At 39.4% G+C, this 25,903-nt stretch overlaps 1 protein-coding gene across 1 annotated transcript in view; it reads right to left on the bottom strand.

Annotated features, from left to right (window-relative positions):
• The window catches only part of TG (thyroglobulin), a 154,895-nt gene that overhangs the window by 96,712 nt on the left and 32,280 nt on the right, over positions 1 to 25,903 (bottom strand). Inside the window, exons 17-28 of the mRNA XM_072925025.1 lie at positions 22,682 to 22,891; positions 20,232 to 20,386; positions 19,587 to 19,743; positions 17,164 to 17,388; positions 12,338 to 12,487; positions 10,644 to 10,814; positions 7,934 to 8,056; positions 6,148 to 6,263; positions 5,408 to 5,516; positions 3,400 to 3,597; positions 1,240 to 1,407; positions 648 to 713 (exon numbers count right to left, since the gene is read on the bottom strand). Coding sequence (XP_072781126.1) covers positions 648 to 713; positions 1,240 to 1,407; positions 3,400 to 3,597; positions 5,408 to 5,516; positions 6,148 to 6,263; positions 7,934 to 8,056; positions 10,644 to 10,814; positions 12,338 to 12,487; positions 17,164 to 17,388; positions 19,587 to 19,743; positions 20,232 to 20,386; positions 22,682 to 22,891 — 1,848 coding nt within the window. The remainder of the gene's footprint in view (positions 1 to 647; positions 714 to 1,239; positions 1,408 to 3,399; positions 3,598 to 5,407; positions 5,517 to 6,147; positions 6,264 to 7,933; positions 8,057 to 10,643; positions 10,815 to 12,337; positions 12,488 to 17,163; positions 17,389 to 19,586; positions 19,744 to 20,231; positions 20,387 to 22,681; positions 22,892 to 25,903) is intronic.

Genomic DNA, 25,903 nt, shown 5'->3' with positions numbered 1-25,903 from the left:
TCACAAGACAAAATAATCCTCAGCTTTCAAAACTGAATGAATATATAAAGTGAACCACTTAGGAAAATTCCTTTGATAGTTCCTCCAAATGCTGAATCAAGCATGAGTAAAACCACATCTGTATAGCTCTGGGAAACACTTAAACCAAAATGCATTGTTTGGATGACAAAAGTAAATGCCATATCCACAGTCACTCTCTATTCAGCATCAGTCCTCTATAGGCTTTGTGCATTTATAAAGCATTATTACAAATCATTTCTGCAAGTCCTGCCACGTACATGGTGAGGTTCAGAAAGAAAAAAATACAATTATTCTGCTAATAAACATAACCCATGTATTTAGACATAAAGTGCCAAATTATAATGTTATTGGACACTGATGGGACAAAAGCAGGTGTCTTCATAATATCATTTTCAAGGGTATTAAAAGTTATAAATTACATTCTTAGACACAGTAATTTAGCCAAATTTAATGAAAGTGGCAGTAGAAGAATTACTCCAGATTACACATCCCTGCCAATAGGCTTCTAAATTGTGTTTGGACAGCATGAAATGAAGTAAGAATGACATTTCCATTATAGAACAGACATCTGCCACACCCTACAGTTCATCAAAATTTTTTTAAAGAAATTCTGTAAGATAACTTACCTCTCCGCAGGTAAATTTCCTGAAAGGTTGTGAAATTTCTTTCTGTCTCTTCCATCAACTGAGAAGCTAATAGAGAAAAAAATTTGTTAGAATAGCTGTTTAAGTGAACCATCTTTCTTCAATGCTCAGAAATTGCATAGAGAACACATCACTAAACTATGCAGCACTTTCATTACAATATAAAAGTCTAAGGAATAAGGTCCCAGGTGTCACAGGGCTAGTCTGGGTCCAGGGTGCCAAACTTCATTTAATTTCCTATCATTGCTTCTACCATGTAGGTCTGGTCACCTCCCTTTTTATCTTTGCTACAGACTTTATATTTCTTTCAGATTATTGGCTTGTATCTGCCTGAATTAAATGCTGCAAGTATTACAGGGTGATATATTGAACACACTGTTAACTATCATTAATATTCATGTGGCAAAATGTGAGAGGTCTGTCTACCCAGCAATACATCCAGCCAGAGAATTCTTATTCTCTTGTGATATGAATTTCCTTGAAAAAAGCATTGGAGAACAAGAGCAGGCTGGTGAATAAAAGTGCCTAAACAACAACCAAGGAGAACTGATGTAAATTGAGGTAATTCACTTACTTCCACTGAACACTTGTCCTCCCAGGGTGAAGGAAAACCTCTTCTCCTTCTCATCATAGCTCACACCTTTACACATCTCCCCCATGGCTGAGGCTGGTGCTGGACTCCAGCCTTTGGCATTGCAGATTAGCACGTCTGGGGAGCTCAGCAAGCTGCACAGAATGGTACCTGGGGGCAGGAAAAACACAGCTGCATCACTGCACCAAGGATTTAAATCTACCCAAGCCCCCCAGTACTTTATCTAAGTTCTAAATGCACCTGTGTCACTGAGAGAGGTACCCTTCAGTATTGCTACCAAAAAAAAAAAAAAAAACCAAAACTAAATAAGCAAATTAGAATCATATGTTCAAATTTGAATTCTAAGGTTAGCTACTCATATCCAAACTAAACATTTATAGCCTGTTTTTCAGGGATTTCAGGCACATACTATTATCACCTAATAAAATATTACTATTATCTGATAATACCCAACAATGTTCTCAGCACTTCACAGCACCACATAGACACATCGAATCCTTTGATGGTCTTAAAATCTCAGGTTCTGAACCAAAAAAAAACCACTTCACTGCAATAGTTTCCTCAACTGGTGCCTGATTTCATCCCAGGTCTGAGTCTCCCCAGCACTGTGATGTGAGCTGGGGGACCAGAGTGTTTAAGGCCTCATGTTCTGGCATCAATTTGCTACCACAGCTTCTAGACAATATTCAGTTCTTGCTTTGCACTTGGTGTCACAGCTCAGGCATTTCTAAGGTTCTACAATGCCCTCTCCAGATTGTTTTCATGGACTGGGTACATAAGATATTGAATATGCTACCTTTTCCTTCTTTTTTCTTTCTTTTTAAGCAAAATGCCAGTCCAAGTAATGCATTTACCTGTAGAACTGATACAAATAGTCACCCCAACCAAAAATATATTCACCTTCTACACTGACAAGCAGGGAGAGCAGAGAGAACCCAAAATTTGATGGTAAATGTATAGAGAAATAGACTTTACAATATCACCTAAAATACTGTAACAAAACAAAAACAAAACAAAACAAAAAAAAAAAAAAAAAAAAAAAAAAAAAAGATGCCAAAACAGAGAATAATTTTCTGGAAATATTTTCTTGAGAACTTTCACAGATAATTTGTGACAGATTTTCACAGATATTCTTAAATCTAGGATCAGTTTCCACTCCAAACTGGAGAAGTGCTTGTCACATAGCAACCACTAGGACATGCCTGGATTTCAAGGAATCGTAGAATATCCTGAGTTGGAAAAGACCCACAAGAATCATCAAGTTCAACTCCTGGCTTTTGACTGAGCTTGTCTTTAAATCCTTGAGTCATGTCATTTAAAACTTCACATTTCCTACAGGAAATGCATCTCCAGGAGGAAACTCAATACTGTGTAAGCTTGAAACTCAACTGCAAAAAGTAAACACTGGCATAAAGTGCTTGAACTTGTTAGCAAAAATCTAAAACTAAGATTAGATCTAAATCTAATTTTTGGTTGTATCAAAGTCCCACCTCTGCCAGACTCCATCCATCCCACTACCACTTTCTCTCCTAGATAGATATCCAGACCTGGAAGATTTTAGCATTTTGGTGTGCATTAATATAACATAATTCTGTCTAGCATCCTTTTTTTTAAAAGGAAGCCGATTTTCATTTGCACCAGAAGAACTCTGTCTGGAGGCACTTTCTTAGTTCCTGCATCAGCTGAAAGGCACCAACTTCTGGTAGCCAAGCTGTGCTATGTATGGAGAGAGGTGTTTTCAGAACAATTTGTCTCGTCCAGATGCAGATGTCACACACACAGAGAACAGGCTGAGTTGGAAGAGACCCACAAGGACCCTGAGTCCAATTCCTGGCCCTGCACAGAGTCATACCATGCTCCAAAGAGCATTGCCCAAACACTGCTGGAACTCTGGCAGGCTTTTCCCTTCAAAATGCCCATTTTGTTCCAAGAGCAGATTGCTGCCTCGTGTCTTTACTGCTCCAGCCCAAGTCTTGGGCATTACTCAAACCTTCACAACACCAAAGAAAAGTCGGTGATGTAGAGACAGGCTGCTCACACAGGTATGATGCAAAGGTGGGTGAACTGTGTCCAACAATGACTTTGACCCATGTACACAGGTTTCCTGCTGCAGGACTCTGCTGGGCAGGCAGGCAGCAGTACCTCCATCCAGCAGGAGCTGGCTCAGGATGAAGCCATCACAGCAGGAGTCCCGGCTGCACTCCTGCCTGCAGAGCAGCCCAGCATCAGTCGGGGATGTACCGGCTGCTGGCAGCACCAGGGAGCGGAACACGCCGGACAGAACGTTCTGGAAGCCAGTCCTCTCAAAGGCCTTGGGTCCAGAGGAGAGGAATTCCAGTCCTGGGGAGACACAAAGAGAAAGGAACTCAAGGGGAGCTCAAGGAATGTTTCTGAATTGCCTGCAGGCTTCAGCTGTTTTATGATGAAAATTCAGTTTTAAAAGACCTTTTCTGGATTTTGAGTTTCAAACACAAGATAAGATCATCAAATGATGTGGTGGAATTATTCCTGAGTAGCTGGTTGTAAAGCACAGCCAGCAAAGAGCTCCTAAACTGATCTATGCAGTAAGGTTGGAAATATTTCACCTTCAAGCAGTCAGTTACACTGTTAGTAACTCCCAGATCAAATTGAAACAAATTTATCTCAGTTAAAAAGTAAAATGTGTCATATGGCCAGCATAACTGCATCGGCAATTAAGACTTCTGCTAACTAGGAGGGCATGGTTCATAGAATTTCGGATCTAGAAAACTAGAACAGATCTGGAATTAACAAGATTACACCTATCACAACAAGCTCAGGGGACTTGATTTATTTTCAAGTGAGACTTAGATCTTTTTTATTAATATTAATAAATAGTGACTCAGTGGTTTGGATAGAAATACAAACAACATGGTCAGAGCAGAGACTTTTGACTCAAACCATGCAGCATTTGGTTATTTTTCTTCCAGTTTGACATGACACTTAAAGCTGGACACACAATGGATATGCTGCTATCAGCCACACTCAGGCCATAAATGAATCAATAAGTAAATAAATAAAATTTGTCTCATGCATTCATTAGTTCAGCTGAAATGTTTTGGGATTCATGGAGAGCAGTTTACTTCTTGGCTGCTATATTACTAGAAAAATTCACAACCAAAAGTAAAGTGAACTTAAATTATGTACAGGCTGGTCATTAATAATGCTTTAAATATTCAAATAACAAACTGCTTAGTGTTAGATGTTTATTTACTATTATATATTTATCGGTTGTTAGATATTAATTATTAAATGTTTCTATTAATAGTTGTTTACTATTGTTAGATACTTACCTGTTATTAAATACCTATTATTAGTAGATATTTAGAATAAACACTCGGTAAGGTAAAGGTCTTGTGTAGCCTCTAAAGGGGGGGAATGATGCCTTAAGTTTTAGCTTTTATATTTTTCAGATTCTGTACTGCTTTAGTGTGTAGTTCTGAGCTTTGTATTAAGGGATGGTGAGCTCTCTTCACAAAGTAGGTAGACAAAACAATTCCTTGTTTAGCTGGGGATCAAGGACAAATGATCCAAATTTCAGGCCCAAGAGCATAAAAAACAGCAGAATGAAGAGAGAAAAACTAGAAGGATGGGACGTCATAATCTAAAGCTGTAATTGGACAATCAACTCCAACATACAAATGGACCATAACTTATAAAAGTGTGAGACCTTGTGACTGGTTGTGTATTTTGTGACCATTTTGGGTTCATGTTGGGTGTAGCCCTGGCTGGACTCTCGTGTTGCCCAAGGAGTATCCATTGAGGCCTTTTAATAAATCCCTACTTTATTTTTTAACTCTCTCTAGCCTCTGTTCTAGGTCAGCCTTCTCAAGGCATCAAGGAAAGTCATAATAGAACAGAACAAAAAAATTTTTTATAGATTTTGAGTTTTTGTGAGACTAGTTGCTGCAAAAAGCATCAAAATGCTTACAAAAGTATTCCTAATTTCTAGGGAACAAGATATGAATGAAAGATTTGCTGAAGCTTCTGGACTGTCACTAAATGTTGAGCTCTTTAAAGTATTGCGTCTTCTTAAACAAAGATGCTCCCAAATTTAGTCGTGATCCTCTACAGAAGTAACTACCAGCTTGGACACAGAGTCAGATTTAGGTGAGTGATTCGCATCTGGTACCTCTCTTCAAAAAGGCCATCAGTGCATCTCCCTCTGGGTTCCTGACACGCAGCAAGCAGCTGAGGCCACTGATGCTAGTGGCAGCAGGGTTCCCCAAGACACCTTGCACCTGAGACAGAAAACAGGCAAACAAAATAAATATCACCTAATGGATTTCCTCTCCTAAAATACATTTTCTTTATTAAGAAACTCATAGGGAGCAATGAGCAACACAAAGGTTATCACAGCACCACTCCATGTGGACATTTTTTATTCTTTCTCATACAGACAATTTTTACACTGAGATCCCAGCTCCTCAATGCTATATTGCTGTTTAAAGTAGTGAACAGGAAAACAGTACAGTGATAAAGAGCACATAGCTCAAACCCTGGGCTAGAGGAAGGAATTCAGAAAATAGGATTGTTTCAGGTGAGCTGATTACCAACCTGGCTACTTTGAGTTTGGACTATCCAGATTAACCCTCTTTTTAAACCAACCTGATATCCTGTCTGCAGGTGCTCAGCATGTTTTAGGGACAACAGTGCTGTGTGATATTTCAAACATTGAGGTATTCAGATGTCATTTTTGGAAATATCTGGGTACAGCTTCTTTATCAGCTTGCAGGGATTTATCAGTGCCATAGGCAAGAGCAATGTCCAAGGGGTCAGGTAACAGCCTGCTTTTCTTCTGTGGTCTTGTCTACTTACATTGAACACACAACACTATGATAAAAGTGTATTTTTAAATATGATCACTCGTACCAATCCAGAGGTGGTGCAGTTGAAGTTGGCTTCAGCAGCGCTGTATAATTCACAGAGCACTTCAGTACCAGCAGGAGTTACAGCTGCAAAGCCACAGGCATCTTCCCTCTCACAGCCTGAAACACAGCAAGGAAATTTTAGGTTTTCTAGCACTTCATATGCAAAATGATTGCTACAAATTCCACTCCTTACTGTTATTTATGTAGATTTCCTTATGTCTATCAGACATGAATTTAATTAGCCAAATGAACTTTAGTACTCAACTATTTTAATAGAGAATTAAGGACTTTAAATCGAATTAAAATAATGCAGAAAGTTGTTCATTACCTGATGATTTAAACAGCTGAGACAGGTCTGACCACACACCCAAATATTTAAAGTCTGCTGGATAATTTTGCCTGAGGCAGGACTCTCATGAACCACTTGCCAGCACATCACATCTGCCTGATACAGTAACCCCATGGTAAGGAGGTTGTGACAGGTATCAGAGTGATTGGAAGGAGGGAAACATCAAATTTCAAATTCTTTAATCATGCTGGCTGCTCCTGCAGCCACCCCCTGGCCACTGTAAGGGAGAAGGAGCCATCCCCTCCAGATTTAGGGGGGGTTGAAGATCCTTCTGCCCTTACACATTCACCATTAACTTGCTCCCACATCTCTGCCCCTAGCCCAGGTGAAACACTTTCCAAATCTTTAGCATAAAATCAACCAACTTAGATCAAAACATCAGTTGAAATGTAAGTTGAGCTATCTGACCTTACAGGAACTTTGGAGGGAAAGATTAACCCTCACTCCTCAATGAGATCTTCAGCGGTAATATTTTGCAGTTATGCTGCCACTTATTTACATAACTTATAAAGAAAATACAGCTGTGAGAGAGATGGAACCAGACTGGTTGGCAAAGGGGCATGATTTCCTCCCCAGGTTTGTTCTCAGGCTCTCTTACTTCAGTGTCTTGCTTTTGAAGGTCTCCATTTTCATGGGAAGGTGCAAGAAATCTTACAGTGTACAGCCAGGATGAGTTTGTGCCGGAAAATCATTCTAGTAGTAAAAAGCTTCACATATTCACTTCTTAGCATAAGAGGTGATTGCTCCAACTAAACCATGGCATGCGACACAAAGCCACTGATTTGTCAGAATTTTGGATATATTTGTCATTACTTTGAACATATCCCTCTGCCTCCTTTCACAGCCTGAGCTTTAGGAGACACAGGTGAGACTGACTCAAAGCACCCTGAAAGCAGTGTGTGATTCCTCTGGGTTTTAGGCAATTCTGAACCAACTTAGACCAGATGCAATATAGTATATAAACCGCAAGACTTGGCAGAGGAATATCTCTGAACTCCTCATAACGTCCTTTAGACGTAAGCAAGGATAATTATTCCTATTTCATGTGCCAATCAGGTAATTTATGAAGAGGTAAAAGGTGACTTTTAATATGTCCTGAATACCTAATTTTTCTTTTATCTGCACATCTGCACAGTCTGATGAAGGTTTCCTAGTTTAAATCTCAGTTCTCATTCGTATTGCAAGCTACATCAACTGGCTTTAAAGTCAGATGATTTGTCTGAAGTAGTATGTAAAGTCAGAAGACTTCTTTCTGAAAGAAACAACAATCTCTTCCCCAAACCAAGGTCACCAAAAGTTGTAAATATCTTGCAGTGAATTTGTGACAAACTGTATAACATATAGTCCATCCGGGAACTTAACTATAAACTCATCATAGGAAGATATTATTTTCCACGATTGTTAGTGTCACCTCTACAGCTTTTCTCAGTTTTCTCACCTGAAATGCACTGAAAATATGTACTTTGCAGGTTTCCCTCAAATGACTGAGACTGAAGAATTTGAGCTTCTTCTGATCCATAAATCAGGCTAGAGGCAGGAACTCTTTCAAATTTTCTGAGCACTAAAAGAAAGACAACAAAAAACCCCAATCAAGTAGTATTATCAGTTTCCATGCTGCAAACAGACAAAGACTTAAAGTAGAAATTAAGCTTAAAGAATCATGTGGGGAAAGAGGTTTGCTCATTAAATGATGTACCATAACCTCACAGATAATGCAGGAGACAGCTGGTGTGAGGGTAGAATTTCTGCTTTGAAATAAAAAGTGTCACAAGATGTTTTAAAAGCCAGTTATCCAGGAGTGGGCTGGGATTTTACTTTCCAGTGAGGCTTTTCTCCCAGCAGCAGACCTGCCATCTCTCATCACTTGTTCATGGCACTGAACCAACTATTGAGTCAAAGGGGGAACCAACTTTCTCCAAATCAGTCCCAGAAACAAGGGCCAGCTCGAACAGCACTTGGTTAGACAGGAAATCCAGAAACACAACAGCCTGATCTGCACTGTGGGAAATAGTAAAGGTAAGAAGATTTTCAGAAAGCTGGGGAAAGCGGGCCTTAGAAACAGAAAGGGCAGAGAAATTAGAACTAGCTACAGCTGCAAACTTTGAAAGTAGAAAAGGTTACAATATTTACAGCAAGCAAGGACATTAAATAATACCTTGAGTTTTAGGCTTGGCTGAGATCGACCTGAAGATTGCAGGAAAATGTGCTTAGCAAGACAATAGAAGGTTTTAAGCTGAATAATGGTGTATTGTGTATTGTTAATAGAAAGCATTGTGTGAAGCAGGTGTATGTGTGCTTTTAGTAATTGGCTAGAACAACTGTCTGTAAGCGTTAACAATATGCTATTGGCTAAAAAGTTTTTAAAACGCTCTGTAACAAAGAAATCTTTGGCTGCTGCTGGCTGTACATGAGCTTCACCATCTTTCTATTGTCTCAAGCATGCAATGAGGCTGATGCTGCAATAAAAGCTCAAGGAATGTGCCCCAGCAGTCCTGTTCCATTTGTGAAAAGAAAAGAAAAAACTTCCCAGCACATCCACTGACTTTGGGCCCAAGGCTCTATCCAAGTTAGTATGTCCCACATGCTGCTTTATTACTCCTCCATTCCACTTTTCACACCTGACCGTCACTTTTCTGACCAAACCCTTTTATCTGCTCCCTCTACACTGGACCTGCCCATGCGTGAGGAGTCTGACAAGCAGCAATGTTCACACACTGGGAAAGCTCATGGGCTCCAGACATGCAAACCCCCAAGGTCACTAAATGGGGTGAGGAATTTAATCCAGGTTCCAGAGGGTTTGGCCCTCTCTGTGCCCTGCAGAGGATTACAGGCTGGTGAGAGGACACACAGTGCAAACACCACCCTTCTGAGGCTGCTACTCCCTGTATTACCAAGGGCTTGGGCACAGTGTGCCCACGGGTTGATGCACCAGCACATTTGAGTGAGCACACCACGTTATCCCTGACCATGGCAGGGGGTTGGAAGTAGAGGATCTTTAAGATCCCTTCCAACCCAAGCCATTCTGTGATTCCATGACACATTGTTGCTGTGCTTTATAAACAGTCATAAATGAATTTTCAACAGTCATAAATATTTGTAGTGACATCTTCTAGCGTGACCCACAAAACCAAGCACAAATATCTACAACTGCTCCAACCTGCACAGAGTCAGAAATGCCCAAGCAGAAAGGCTCATGGTAACCCGAGAATTAAGATCCCAAGTCCTTTCTGCAGAGAAAGATCCCAACAACCCTGTGATTGAGAGCAACAGAGGCTGTCACCTCATGTTCATAACTGTGATCAGTCTCTGACTATGCTCAGAGGAAAAAAAGTTATTTTAACTGAAGATAGTTTTGCAACCTCTTCACAACTCAGGACTTTACCTTTCACACTCCTTCCACTGATTACACTTGTCAAAAGCCATTGTCTAATTCAAAGCACACCATGACGACAGTTTCTAAACAGAATATTCCATTAAATTCAATACCAAACATATGATGAGCATATAAGAACTTCTGGGGAAAAGTAAAAGCTTTGAGGCTGAGAGGCATAATTAGACCTTACTGCAGGCAGTCTGGGGACTGTTTGATAGATGACTTTCTTTGTTTTTTCAAGTTTTTCATCCTTGAAAACCAGCATTTTGCAGCTGTATTCAAGCAGAAGTAACCTCCTCCAGCCTGCTAGGATATGTTCCCTAAGTCAAATACCTTACAGCAGGGGCCCAGAGGGTGATGTTATGTTGTGGTGTGAGGTCATTGCTAAAAATATTCTATTCCCCATGAATACACAGATGAGGGGTAACTCTACAAAGAAATTAATAATTCTGCTTCTTTCTCATTAGCCCTCTCATTATTCTTTTGGATTTCCAAGCAGAGAGCACAAGGTCAGCACACATCAAAAGCTGGCAGCCATCTGAGAGTGCAGGAAACCTGCTTCTCTCTCATCCCTACCAGAAATAACTTCCCCAGTGTAGTCAAGAAATGCAAAAATAAGGAGGAATGTGGCTTAAGGCAGAGGCCACAAGTATGAGAAAGTGAATAACTATGGGACAGTGAATCCCCATAAGCTGTGGAGTGCTTAGTCTCTTCTTAAGGAATTTTCACCCATGTGGGGGTCAAAACATGTCCAGAATATCCTTCTGCCACTTACCCAAGCACTGCTCATTGGTGAGGAGATCCTCTGTTTCGGTCCAGTCCAGGGCTGCTCCGAAGCTGTCGACGCAGAGGGATTTCTGGGTGGCATTGTCCTGCTGGGCAGGTCTGTACTGCCCTTCTCCATCACACTGCAGGCCCTGCTCACCGCCCTGGCAGGGAGTGACACCTGGAACAGGGGAGCAAGGGAAGGAAAAAGGCTCTTTGGCAATGCTGTCACTGGGTTTCACAGAAATCAGAGGCTGGACAGCACCTCTGGAGGCTGTAAGGGCAGAGCCCCCTGCTCAGGCAGGACCACCTAGGGCTGGCTGTGCAGGACCCTCTCCAGATGGCTTTTGCCCATCTCCAAGGACGCCACAGCCTCCCTGGGCAACCTGGGCCAATGCTTGGTTGTCCTCACAGCAAAAAACATTTTCTGATGTTCAGAGGCAACCTCCTGTGCAGCCACTGGTCATGTCAATGCAGTGGGACAAAAGTCTCCTCAGCACAGCAGAGACTTCACTGAAAATTAAGGCAAGATTTGCACAGTATTTGCACACTCTGAAGCATGGTAGTCTCACTGCTTTGTTGCTACTTCAATTTGTGTTTCAAACATTTTTTGGTTTCTCTGTCATGCACAAATCTCTGCTGCTCTATTTCCAGTATTGTAAAGCAAAGTGTAGAGAAGGAGCTGTATTTTCATACGGGTTTGTTCAGTGACTGCTGCAGTGGATCTGTGGAATGTTGTGAGCAACAAGAAGATCTATCACACCAATAAATTCAGGAAAACTCTTCAGACTCTGCAAGGAGACAGCAGGGACTGAAAGAAAGGAGGAAGGTAATGTGTAGCCTGGCCTTTTGGAGAGGGCTGGCACTGAGGTGCAGCACAAAGGTAAAGTGGAAACCCAGTAGGGAGCAGGTTTAGTAAAAAAAATTGCAAGTGCAAATTTTTAAATCCTAAGGAGCAAACTCTTAAGTATACAAGTTCAATACATACCCAGGGAACACACATGGAAAAGAAGAATGATAACTGTAGGCAAAAGCTAATTGATACTGGGGTACATTACAATAAAAATGGGAGGTTTACCCCACCTAAAAGAATAAATAGGTTGAAAGAGAACAAAGTAGACCATATACTTAATGACACTTCCCAAGAAGCCCAATCTTGTTACTCTTATTTATATCTTATTTTATATAAGATAATTCGGTAGACAAAACTGAATTTGGACCTAATAACTGATTTTCTGTATAGAACTGCATGAATAAAAACAAATCATTTAAGCTGAATTCACCAGCTTTAGTGAACACTTCAATAGTTGCTTTGTGAGAAGTGTTTATATTTGCAGGGGAAAGAGCAGCATAAAACAAGACTATTTTAATGTTCATGAAAATGACAATAAATTTACTTCATAAGAAGTTTCTTACTGATACTGAACACCCAGATATCATTCCTGAGGACAATGAACATGTCTAGAGGAACCACAACATTCTGGATGAGACTGACCACTTGTTTCTCATGCATTTTTGGTCAAAAAACCAGACAGTTTGTACTTTGTAAAATGCTTTTGAATGTATGCAGAAGGGATCATATCCATCCAAAAACCCCCAGAGGGAGGATTAAATTTTTGAAAAAAACTTAGAAATTTATTTAAAAAATCATTAGATATTTGAAGCCAGAAAATAAAGGATATGGAAAAACTGAATTCAACTTACAGTGATCAGCACTGATTGCCCCATAGGAGTTGGTAGTTTTGCCCACAGGACACTTGATACAGAAGGAATGTCCTGTCTGATACTGATAGTAGCCAAGAGGGCAGGGAATGCATTCATCGTCCTGGAAATAACTGCCTGGAGGACAAACAACTGCAGAGAGAACAATCACCTCATTACTCCTTTGGAATTCAACCACTTCTGGCATTTGCACACATGTGTGGGTATATATAAATATATATAATGTACATAAATATATTTATATTTATAATGCTGATAGATTTGCCATAGGCTTCAAGCTCTTCATATATATATTTCTAAGTAGTATAACGAAGTAAACACCCTTTAAGCGATCATTAACCTCATCAATGACAGGAATGTAGGTTGTGATATGTTTTCTCAGATCACCCAAAATCTCTTCTTTAGAAATAGAGCACATGAAGCTCTTTGGAAACGCCAAGTCCAGGCCTGATTTCCAACTGTCAAATCCATTTGTAATAAGATAATGCAGGTGGACGAGTTGTGAAAGAAAACAAAGGAAGACAAGATACAAAAATAGTAACTTCTAACATTACAAACAGAAACAGGAAGGTTCTGAGGAGCAGAAACTCCAAAACTATCATACAGAAGTCCACCATATGGTAACACTTTTATTCAGAATTCCTGGTAAAGAAATTTTTGTTAAGCACTTCCAAACTAAACAGTAAGGGCTGGATTAAAAGCCACTAGCTGTGCACATGACAACCCAAACACAAAACAAAAAGGTGTTCTTAGTAATGTGCTTAGCCTGTATCTATATAATTTTCAAAACAATCAGGAGCAATATTTCCAGTTGCCCTGTTGTATATTACAGAGAAAATTCTTTGCTTTCTGGAATCTCATGGAATACTGTCTTTCCCTCCAGAGTATTCAAATGAACATTAAAGCAGAAGAGTCACAGACATATTTGCAGGACAATACCCCTGCTTGTTATTTCACAGCTGCTTCCCAGATGTAGATTTCCTTCAAAACACTATCAAATATATATTTTGGGACTTTGACAAGGTGCAAAACTTTATTTCTGTTTTTGCCCTGCATCCTGACAGAAGTTTAAGCTTCCAAGAGAGAGAAACAGCAATGGAATATTGGACATTATTACTACAACCCATATGATGAATTTGCTGTTCTGGCCAGCACACCAGAATGTAAATGAATTCAACTCATGGGACCACCTAAATTATAATAGACTAAAAAGACAGCTAGTAGGAAAATTATCATATCTTCCTTCATCATCTGTAAATAGTCCAGTGGGAAGGTCTGGGAGGATACAACTGTGAGACTGAAATTTTCCTTCTAGTACGCACAAAGGCAATTTCTCTGGGTAAAACACAGATCTAAAATAAATTAGAGAATGAAAAAAATCCTGGATCAGTCAGAATTCTCCTTTCAAAAACCCATCATCTAATACAGAAGTGTCTGATATGTTTCAAAGACAATTTCCGACACAGGCAAAAAGAATAACATGCACTGAACAACAGTAGAAATTAAAGTGAAATGAGAAATCCATGCCTAAATTGAAGACAAAATGCAATGAATGAAGAGGCTAATTAAGCAATTAAAGTTTAAAAAGAAACAAATTAAGCTTTTCAAAGAATTCTCAATTTATTTATAGTTTTAGTCACAATGTGAAAGAAACATCTGTGCCTCCTATCACACTTTGAGCAGGAAAAATTGCCTTTCATTTCACATGTTGCATTGACAAAAGGGCACAAAGAACAGTAAAAAATGTTGGTGCAGAATCACATTTTCTAGACTCTATAACTCTTGGAGGGACCTATCAGTTCAGCTACAGGTTGTGCTGACACAATCACCTGCAGGTTCAGTTTGACCCTACAAGTGAGGCAAACCACTATATTGTACCTCTTTCAAGCATTAACATTAATACATTTTAACAACATAAGAAACTACAAAACAACTTTCAACCAAAATCTAAGAGCTAAGTGTTACCAGTGGGACCTAACTGTGTAATCTAAAACAGGAAAAAAAATAAAATATAAGAAAAAAATCCCAAATAAATTTAACCCCTTGCTCCTGCACATGAAATTTGGAACCTGGTCTCACTTTTAACTGGACTTGGGCTTCTGTGTACCAGGGGAACAAGCTGCAAAATCCAGACTAAGGAGCAGCTCTCTGAAGTGATTCCACAGGGATATTGCCCTTCGCAAAAGTCTCAGCTCTCACTACACTGAACAAATTCAAAACCTGTCCCAGCTGATCACTGCCCAATGCTTGCCCTGCTCCTGCTTCCCTCCAGGGATACTGGAAAACTTTGGGATATCAGATTCTTGAAATAGATTATTAGAAATTAATTCTTGAGCAACCAGCTATAAATCTAGCCCTTTCATTTGGGTTATTTTATGTTTAAAGCAAATCTTATAGAATCATCAAGCATTTTAAATAAAAATAACTAGCATAAAAATTTAATAATTATTTAATAAAATAAGACAAAGCTAATTTACAAACAGCCTTTAGGTTTTCTCCTGAAATAAATGGGGGAGAAGCATTATGTTACTAAAGTCTCCCTGGAGATTTTCTAACTCTCTTAATTTTAACTCGTACATTAGCAAAAGAAAGTGACTTTTCTACTATTAAAATTTAGTTAAAATAATATTGTTACCCCCAACTCTTAAGGAATTGTATTAATAGATACCGGTGACATAAGATAACTCAGTGTAAGGATGAGACTAAGAAAAAATGCCATATAAGAAAAACTAATGTATAAGAAATGTTACCCATTTTACAGGTAGGAAAACATGAAACAACACAACGATAGATGAAAATAAACAGATGACTGTAAGGGAAATACAGGAGACAAAGATCTATGACGATCCATGTAAGTTGCATGTTTGTCTACAAATGAATATATTAAGCTTATTGAGAACACCAGAAACTTGTTGCTATTGAGCTTCCTGAAGGAAAAGCAATGATATTGACAATGAAATAAAACCAAACAAATCAAAAGGATCAGGATCTGAAAACACAATTTTTATTTCAAGAACAAGCCAGAACAGGAAAGAGAAGAAAATAAAGAATCTCTGCAACCCTCACATAATTTTGTTTTCTGTAGTAACAGGTGATGCTTCTTACTAATTGTCACTATTATCAGTGGGGAAACAGACCCAGACAGGATGAATGAGCAGGATATATCCATATATATATATATATATATATATGTGTGTGTGTGTGTCTGTGTCTGTGTCTGTGTCTGTGTGTGTCTGTGTGTGTGTATATATATTAGAAGAACCAGAATGTGAATTCCTAAATTCCCTGTTCAGAATAAAATATGCAGTCCTGTAACACAAACCAGTGTCCAGCAGCAGGTACACTATGACAGCTTAGAGTATGAAATCTCTGTCAAAGACTGGAACAGAAATTATCTCCTTGACACATTATCTATGATATCTGTTTTACTGAGTGACATTTTCCACAGCTAGCTGGTTCAAATACATATGAATTAACTCACAAGGCAAGTTTATTCACCGTTTCCTAGAGGCATTTATGCCTGGCAGGCAGTACTTGGCAGAAAGATCCAATTTTTGTAAGTTCTGCCCTAAGTGATGGATTCTACTTAAAAAATAATGATACCTTTAAGCAATACAACACTATCTCTTGTTAAGTAGATGCATGTTGTTATGGGCTCTGGTATCAGCAGGAATTAATTTTTTTTTTTTTTTTTTTTGCATGTGTTTCAATAACCCAGATCTGAAGTGTTTCAGACTGTGGAGATGAACTGAACCTGCAGTGAATTTACCATTAAAGGTCCAGGCTGGAAACTGCAGCAGTTCAAAAGTGTTCATCAATTGATTACCTTACCCAGGCGTTAGGAAACTCCCTGAGCTTAAAGAGAAACACCACAGCAAGCAGGGAGATAAGTTTTTTTTCACATATTCTGATGGGCTTCATAGCAATGAAGTGATGAATATCTCAAAACATTCCCATTACAAAACTGATCCAAAACCTGTCTCTGTTATCTTATTCCTGCAAGTGGTACATCTCTCCTCTGTTCCCTAGATTAAAAAAGGCTGGAAATAGTGAATACATCCCCAGCTGACATAAATGAGACATGGACTCATTGAGAACAGTTGGCCAACAAGAACAACCATGATCTGAAGGAAGGTTGGTGTTGATAGAAACAAGGCAAAGGCACTTTGGCAGCACAACCTGGTACCAAGCACAGGTTGGCACAGCCACAGGGAGCTGTGGAAAAGGCAGATTTGGCAGTCCTAAGCAGGATTACTGGCTGAAAGGCAGCCTTTTCCAAGGAAGCAGACTAAACAGAAGGAAAGAAGAGAAGAGGGCAGAAGTACAGTTAGGTCTGGGTGTTGGCCAGCATCAAAAAAAGCTTCCATCTGAGCTGGCTGGACTTGGCCCAGGAATTCACAATCTCAGGATTTTTGGCACTTCTGCCTCTGGGTTTCTATTCCAGGTAATGGATCATTATCTGAAGCTCTGGCTACATTATCTTTGTGAAATCCTCTTATTGAGGATCATGTGCATTACAGAATGACATTCTACTACCAGACAGATCTAAAATGTTTACAAAAATCTCAAAAATGTTTACAAAACTTCCTCTACAATGTCAGTGCCATGATGACAATTTCCAAATCATTGGTTCAACACAAGGACTGAACAGTAAGCAAAGCACTAATTCCCATCTCTCTCATTCACATTGTTGCCTCACACCTTTCAAATATGAACCATAAACACAAGTTCACTGATGACTTTCTAATTTCAGCTTTATACTGATTCCTGACAATGTCTAAGAATGGAAAGCTAAAAATGGGACCTACCACATCCTTGTGAATTAGGGCCTGCTTTCCCAGGAGATGAAATTCTTCTAAACCCGCTTCTACATCCAAGCTGCACACGGGGAGACAGATCAAACTCTTCATCCCGGGGAAAATCAATGACAGAATCTGCAATGAACTGCTTGGAATCCAAATGCAGCAGAAAAACACCATCCTTAATCTCCCTTATAAATGCTCCAATGAGATTTTCCCCAACAATTGCATTTTCTAAAGAGGGAAAAAAAATACAACAAAATAGCATGAAAGATATTTGGCTAATACAATGGATACGCTGTTATTTGGTAATACAGTGGATAACCACACAGAAACTGATGGGTTGAAGTTAAAAACAGAGGCAGATGCAGTAATACAAGCATGTTAACAAACAGAAGATCATAATTAATCTGTACAGCATCTATAAAATTACACTCTTACTTTACCCTGCTTAAATACATCCAAAACCACCTCAAACAGAAGGTCCCAGAGCTGCCTTAGCAGGTAATGGAATGAAACTTAGTGGGACATGATGGTACCATAACTATACAAAGAGAGCAGGCTCTGCTCTGTCTCTTCTGAAACCATACAATCATTCCCTCAAAAAGCTATTTCTGTACTACAGGGAATTTTTAGTATGGAGAGGTCAAAAAGGTAATTCCCTCAAAGAGGAACACTTTAAAAAAAAAAAGTTGAATATAAAACCAAACACACTTATACTTTGATTCACTTTCTGCCAACTGCTTGAATATTCACAGGGGCAATGGATTATTGGATAAGATATAATTAAGAATAGATATAATTTAGATTAGACATAAGAAGAAGTTTTTTACAGTGATGGTGGTGAAACATTTGACCAAATTGCCCAGAGAGGCAGTAGTAGATGCCCCATCCCTGGAAATGTTCAAGGTCAGATTGGAAGGGACTCTGAGGAACCTGACTGAGTTGAAGATGTCCTTGCCCATGGCAGAGGTGTTGGACTAGATGACCTTTAAAGGTCCCCTCCAAGACAAGCCATTCTATCATTCTGTGTTTTGTGTTTCCCTTAGAACAGGGAATGGATGTAAACAATATCAAACTACAGGACCACTACAGCTGCCATCTATGTCCTGAAGGATTTTGAATTCAGTTCTGGTCAAGCAAAATTGCTGTAGGACACACATCTCCAAGCCCCAAAGTTAGAAGGAAGAACACATGCAGACAGACTTATTTCTTTTTACTGCTGGGAACACCATTCCAAAGCAGTAAAACTGGAGAAAAGGTCACACAGAATCACCCAGGTTGGGAGAAACCTTCAAGATAATCTAGTCCAACCACCAACCCAGCAGCACCATAATCACCCCTAAATGATACCCTTAAGAGACACATCCAGATGCCCCTTGAACATTGTTAGAGACAGTGACTCTACCAGTTGCCTGCCCAGTTAATTCTAGTGCCTGAGCATTCTCCCAATTTAGAAAGTTCTAATATCTAATCTGAACCTCCCCTGAGACTCCTTGAGCCCATTTCCTCTTGTCCTATCACTTGAGACCTGGGAGATCAGAATGATCCCCACTTCCTTCCAGGCAGCTGCAGAGAGCAGTAAGATCTCCCCTTTCCTTCAGGCTAAACTGCCCCAGCTCCCTCAACTGCTCCACATCAGACTTGAGCTCCAGACCCTTCCCCAGCTCCATTGCCCTTCTCTGGACACACTCTAGGACCTCAATAGCCTTTTTGAAGTGAGGGGTCTAAAAATGGACACAGGATTTGAGGTGTGGCCTCAGCAGTGCTGAGTATGGGGGCCAATCACTGCCCTGGTCCTGCTGGCCACATTATTCTTGATACAGGCCACTATCCTTGATATGCCCACAGAGGACATTTGAACTTGGGATATATTTTTAATATCTCTTATATTGAAGGAAAATACTGACTGCTTTGAAAGAAGTTCCTTACACCACCCCTAACTCTTGTGGAAACCACAGCAAACATCTGCCAGTCTCTGTATAGCTGCTCTAGGATGTCAGAAGTAAGGATCATTATTTAGTGTCAAAGGAAATGCAACTAATAGTAAAACAGGGAAAAGGGGAAAAAAAGAAAAAAAAAAAACTTGGAAGAAATTATTAAAGTTTTTGACAATGTGTGAATTGTGTTTCTCCAAATACAATGAATATAAACACTTTTCCACCACTGAGGACTTGTCGAATGGAAATTAACATCTGGGACAGTTCAGCCCATGCCTGATAAAGTGATTCCCAATCCTAGTTAAGGCAGCTGCAGTCCTATCTGAAAGAAATATTCAATTATAGCTTCTTTCCCCTGTGTGGTTACAGCCTAAGAAGGGAAATGTATCAACATTTAAAGCCCAAAAGACCAGCATTATAAAAACAGGGAAGCAAAATTATTGAAAGAAAATCAGATTTAATCCACAGAAAAATCAGAGAAAGAAAAATTACCAATATCATGTAAGTCAGGGAGAGAAGCTGTGGGGATGTTTTCCAGCTGAGTCCTCCACGTGATGTTCACTCCCAGGCGATCCACGCCCAGGCATTGGACATAGACAGTGGAATCATCACACATGGAAACTGAGCCAGTTTTCCCAAATGCATTCACCTTGAATTCAGAATTAAATGAAATCACAGTTAGACAACCTGAGAACTTGTTCTTGCCTTGCCCTATTCATTTGTACTGTACTGTACTCAAAGTAACACTGTCAAAAGGGGCTGTAAAAACAGAAGCAAGAAAATATAATTTTAGCAAGTCATATACTCACTGTAAGAATAGTCAAAATATTCTCTTCCATTGAAACAATTTTTAACCAATATTGGGCTAGTGTGATGTGACTTTTATGGTTGGAACTAAACTGATCTGATGATGTGGTGTGAGACTAAACCTATTTTCCCTATTCATCTATATGAAAGTGCTACCAATCCTGACAGATTTTATGGCATATTCCATTCTTCTATATTTCTCAAACAGGAAAAGGTCTATGTTGTGTTTCACTTTTTTTTATTAATTATTTTTAATGCAACACAAACCCCAACCAAAGAAAACAAAACCAAAACAAACAAACAAAATCCACCAATAGGAATTTAAACTACCTGGAGGTGACATAAACCACGAGCCTTCAATTCATCTAAAATAAATATCTGGAATGCCTGGAGTAATCCAGAGTAGTCAGAACTACATGTCTTCTCAGGAGGCAGGCGTAGCTGAAAGTGTGTTTGAGCTTGGACTGTCTGAAATAACTGGAGCTCTAAAAATGAAGTAGAGAGGACATTTAGTAACCTCACTAATGAGGAACCTGACCTTCAGAGTTACTTTGAGAAAAGACAACATTGATTTGACATTCTCACGTTGCATCAATAACATCTCCCCACTTTTAGATGAAAGCAGTAGAGCTGTCAGTAGCAAATAGCAAGCAGCAAGACACCAGCTTGATAAATATAAATGTTGTGCATTAGAGAAAAAAACAGGAAAGAGAAGAAAATAAAGGATCTCTGCAATCCTCACATAATTTTGTTTTCTTCATTATTATCTAAGTGATATACTTAGATAATAATGAAGAGATATTTTACACTGGAGCACTAGCTCACAGAAGGATAAGGGCAATCTGGAGGATTACTGATAATTTTTCATAAGCCTTAGCAAGTAGGAAGTTCCAGAGAACTACATGAAAGCTGACATTTTGCCAATACTCAGAAAAGAAACAGAAAGACAAGAACTATTGACCTGTCAATTTTCACTTTTCTTACATGCAATCATGAAAACAATTTAAAAAGGAATTAAATGCTAAAAGCAATTAATACTAATGTAAATGGGCTTTTGGAAGCCCACCTTGTCAAACTAACTGGGAATAAGTTTTAGGAGACAATAAATTTGTAGAATAATGGCATTGCCATGGATACTAGTGCTTTCTGAATTTTTGACAGGAAACCCAGGTGATGCTAATCACACAAATTGATGACAAATCTGTGAGCTCATCAGTCAGAAAATCAAAATACATTTAATCAGTTTTTAGCAAGAAAAAATATGCAAATATCTAGTCTTCGCTGGAGTAACACTGATCCCAGGCCCCATGGAGGGTTTGTTATCTCAGGTTCAGCATAACAGCCATGCTGTCATTCCAGCTCCAAGTGGAGCTGGCTCTTATCCCACCAGGCTGGACAAGCAGCAGAGCTCTCCCTTATTCAGCTCCTCTGCAGGCCCTCCCTGCATCACATACAGGTGTGACTGCTGGAGCACAATTCCTCATCCTTCACCTCAAAAACGAGCATGAGAAAGCCTGGAGAGCTTCCAAGGAGAATGGCAGAGAGGACCAGAGGATAAAAACCCCTGCTTATTCCTGCAAAGCACAAAGCCTTCTCTCTGCTTAGTTTCTCAAGAGTATTTAAAGAGACTGTGATTTAACCACAGTCTCTAGATGTATACATACAGAACACAAAATATGATTTTTGAGAGTGAGGGTAATTAGCCACTGGAAAAAATTACTAAGTGTTTTGGTGAATTCTCCATTATTGTGACGTTTGTTCAATCACTTTCTGATGTGTTGGGAATTTTTAATTTCTCCTTAAAACCATGCTCTATTCCAAACACAAATTACTGGGCGAAGTCCTTGCTTACAGTAAACCCTATAGCAGATTACTACACACTCCCCTCTGTCCCTACAAAGTTATCCCACTGCCATCAGGCAAACATGGAAGTTATTTCATAACATGCTACAGAAATCTCACAAACACAATCACAAACAGAAAAAACTTTCAGTCTGAAATTGAAAGTTTAAAAATATTTGCATTTGGAATAGAAGAGTTTAACCCATTCTGAAGACTGACTAATGGGTGCAACCTATTCTGGAAGTAAAAAGTAGCTGCAAATTTAGCAGGAAGACCTGCATTTCTCAAAGTTCAGCACTGCTACAAATTGCCATTTCGATCACAATGTATGTCTCTTAAAAATAATTGAAAAGGCCGACATTAATATCCAATTACATGAGCTCTGAATGGGCATCCAGTTTTTCCAAGATTTAAAGTGCTATTTTTTTCTTGAAATCAAATTTGTTTGAAAAATACTAGAAGTCAGCCAAAAAATACAACAACAATCCTTAAGAACAGACTGCTGCAAAAGAGATGCAGAAGTAACAGTGACTTGATTATGCAAATAAACAGTCAAGTTCTGCCAAATTCAAACATCTGGCACTCATCTGGAAGAACTAAGTAGTTCCATCAGAATCACTTATGGTGCCAGCATCTTTTAGCTAACAAGAAAAATCTGCATATAGATTGAAAAGCTATTTATAGCTCTATTATTACAGGGAAGAGGCACAGTTTCTGGCACAGGGGCCAGCCAAGAGCCACAGGTGAAGATGGCAGAAGACAGAACACATCTTCTGCATCTCAGCTTAGCAACTCCCCTATAACTAGGGCTGTTATTCACACAGTAGTTCTGTGATAAAAGCTGGGTTTTGCACTGTGTACACTGCTCCGAGCACTCCCCAGGCCCCAGAAGATGAGGTCAGATGAGATGAGATGAGACCAGATCAGAGCAGACATACTCTGGCAGGCCTGGGGCAGAGGGGCAGCCGAGACCCAGCGCCGCTGCCGCGCGTCGCACTGGGATGGGGAGCTGGGAACGGCGCTGTGGAAGCCCTGGCGACACACGAGCTGGCACTGCTGGATGCCTGGAGCTTGCCCAGAGATGGTTTCACAAAGCACAGCCCCATTGGCAACTGCTGAGGCACCGAAAGGCAGAGCACACTGCGGACCTGCAGGCACGGGAGAAAGGGGATACGTGTTAGGGGTATGAGGACTTCTAGGACAAAGCCCACAAACCCCTCACAGCCACAGATTCAAACCTAGACAGCATCCTGTGCCTTTCCCATCAGCTCTGGCCTGGTTTGAGGTCAGCTTGGTTCAGTTTACTAAACTGAATGTGTGTCAATATGTGTCTTTATGGAAAAACATATATTGACTGTGATGGGTAATGCATCAGGTCCAGAAAGGGACGTGCATGGTTTCTAGGAACAGATACATTTTGAACAGTCATGAATAAATTTAAGCAGGAAATGAGAAGGAGATTTCTAACCAACAGCAGAACAAACCTTTACAGAACATATCTAGTGGAAACAGGCAGGGCCAAATAAACCTCAGTTTCCCTTAGACTGAAGTTTGAAAGGTTTGAGATCAGAAACTCATGACTGTGGTGTCTTCAGCAGCACCAAGATGTTTCTATTGACCAGTAGGGCAGAATATACATTTTTATATGTATGTATATATATATATATATATACACATACATATAAAACTGTGCTCCAGCTCTAGAGCTGTATATTACTGTATATATATATATATATATATATATACATATACTGTATATATATATATATATATATACACAGTAATATACAGCTCTAGAGTTGGAGCACAGTTTTCTTTATCAATTCACTCTGTACAACTACAGTCATTCAAACCCTGCTAGCCCACTGTAACAGACTAATTACAGTGTTAATTAATTTTTACTAATCAGTACAAGCCAACTGTTTCACTCAATATTAGCCTAATCCCAACTCAATTACTAAATATATCCAGTAATAGCTAAACACTTATTAGTTCCAGAGCTACAAAACATAGTGAAAAAAAACCAATTAATTTCCTCATTTATAAATAAATACAAAGAAAAAGGTGTTATAATATCATACAATTCACTTTCTTGGTTTATATATAGATTATTTTCCAAATTACAATGCTCAGATCAGTCCTAAACTTCCTGATCACTGAAGGGAGGTAAACACTGGTGTTGGTTCAGATCTGAGCACCCTCCTCTCCCCTTCTGATGGAGATTAATTCCATAACTAAGCAGCCATTTCATTTAAAATATTAAAAACCTTGTATTCAACTTTCAGTTAAAGTATTAAAACATTGCAGGGTGGATCTGGGATCTAGTGTGTGCAGTACATCTTTGTTTTCCAACTCTGAGCATGTCAATGCCAACAAAAAAAAAGCTTTCATATTTGCCTCTCTGAATTGCCAAATGCATATTTTTATCCAAGTCTCCTTTATAGGAACTTTTTTGCAATAACTCTGTACATGAGGCCACTACACTCCTCTTCACTCACAGACTCTGTAGCCAGGCTCTGTAAAGGTGGAAACCTGGAATCCTTGCATAACAAACTTCTAATAAATCTTTCAAGGTTTTAGGACCAGAAGGCATCTCTGTAAAAGAGATAGTAATACTTATCCTGGCCATTAAATTACAATAATATAATCTTTATACAGAGTATGTAAAAATCAGTCTGTGGTTTCTTAATTGCTCAAGCACATTTCTATATCCAGTAAGTCATATCCAGTCTCAGCTGAGTGGTGCTACAATTTCTTACTGCCTGATCCATTGAGATTTGGTGTGTGAACCAGAGAAATACCCATCCCTGAGAAATGATCAATGGTTTCCTGGTGTGGTTCAGAGGTTTCAATTCACCATCAGTAACTTGTTCATTTATCCCTCTAAAGATTCTACTTCATTTACTATTTACTAAGCCTGTACGATTTTGTCATTGTCCTGTTTCTTGGTCCTGTAGGAGTGAATCAGAATCCAGCTGAATATTGACATTTCTTTCTCAGGTGTTTCCAAAGATTTTCACAAGGAAATTAACATCTCCAGGACCTTCTCTGGAAACTTCTCTCTTCTGTCTCTACTCAAGAGTTCTGGGAAGTGGGCATGAGGATGAGAGATGCATGAGGGCTGCTGGGGTACTTGGCATTGTCTCTCCAGTGCAGGTCAGCGAGAAGCAGCTGGATTCTACCTCCAATGGAAGTGATTAAACTAATGAAAACCTCCTGGCATGTACTGGGCACTCTGAGTTATTACTTTCTGTTTACAGCTGTCTGTTCTGATGCTGGAGGAGAAATTTATCATATTTTCTCACTACAACAGCTTATTTTGCTGAGAGACAAGATCTCCAGAGTAGCAGTATAGTACTCCTTTTCCCTGAACAATTATTAGTAATTCCCAGGACTAGAGGAATAAGGCTAGGTAGACTGAGGAGAAAACTAACTTTTAATTCTTTATTTTAACGCAATAACTAAGTTGTGTATCATGAAAATTCCATCGCTCTTTCAAAATCCAGGGAAACCATTAAAGATTGAAATAATCTTTATGCAGAAAAGAACCAAATAGCTTTCAGTAAAACCAGGCTTCCACTATATTTTCAAAGCAGTTCTCCTTCTCAGTTCAGCATTTTAAAAAAGAAATGCCATTAATCACTCTTAGTCATTATTTTCTCTAGGAAAAGTACAGGATGGCAGCAGCATTGTACTTGTGGTCAGCTCTGCTTCTCTGAAGAGCTAAAAACCTCTCTTGGATGACTACATTCAGGTGATTACACCACGCTACTTTGGAGCTCATTTCCTCAGAGCTCAGCTGGCATCTTCACACAACACCACAAGCATGGGTCAGATACAGCCATGGGGTGTCTTTCTGGTTTCTCATAAAATCCCATCCTCAGAACTATCTATTGATACAAGAGACCACAAAAAAAATTATTTCCAAGTTGCCTGAGCAGTTACCTAGTTGATAAAAACCTTGCAGGCAATTGGGTTGATACCTTCAGGTATTTTACATCAGAATTGTAGAATCATTAAGTTTGGAAATGACGTGCATGATCGAGTACAGCTCTTAACCCTGCACTGTCAGCTCCCCCACTAAACCATGTCCTTAAGTGCCACATCTTCCATTTGGTCAGTGAGCACCAAAGCTGTGTTGATCTTTACACAGCAGAATC

Source organism: Taeniopygia guttata, chromosome 2, assembly GCF_048771995.1.
Source record: "Taeniopygia guttata chromosome 2, bTaeGut7.mat, whole genome shotgun sequence".
NCBI lineage: Eukaryota > Metazoa > Chordata > Aves > Passeriformes > Estrildidae > Taeniopygia > Taeniopygia guttata.
The sequence above is the reverse complement of the archived record's forward strand: the minus strand, read 5'-3'. Positions and strand labels throughout refer to the sequence as shown.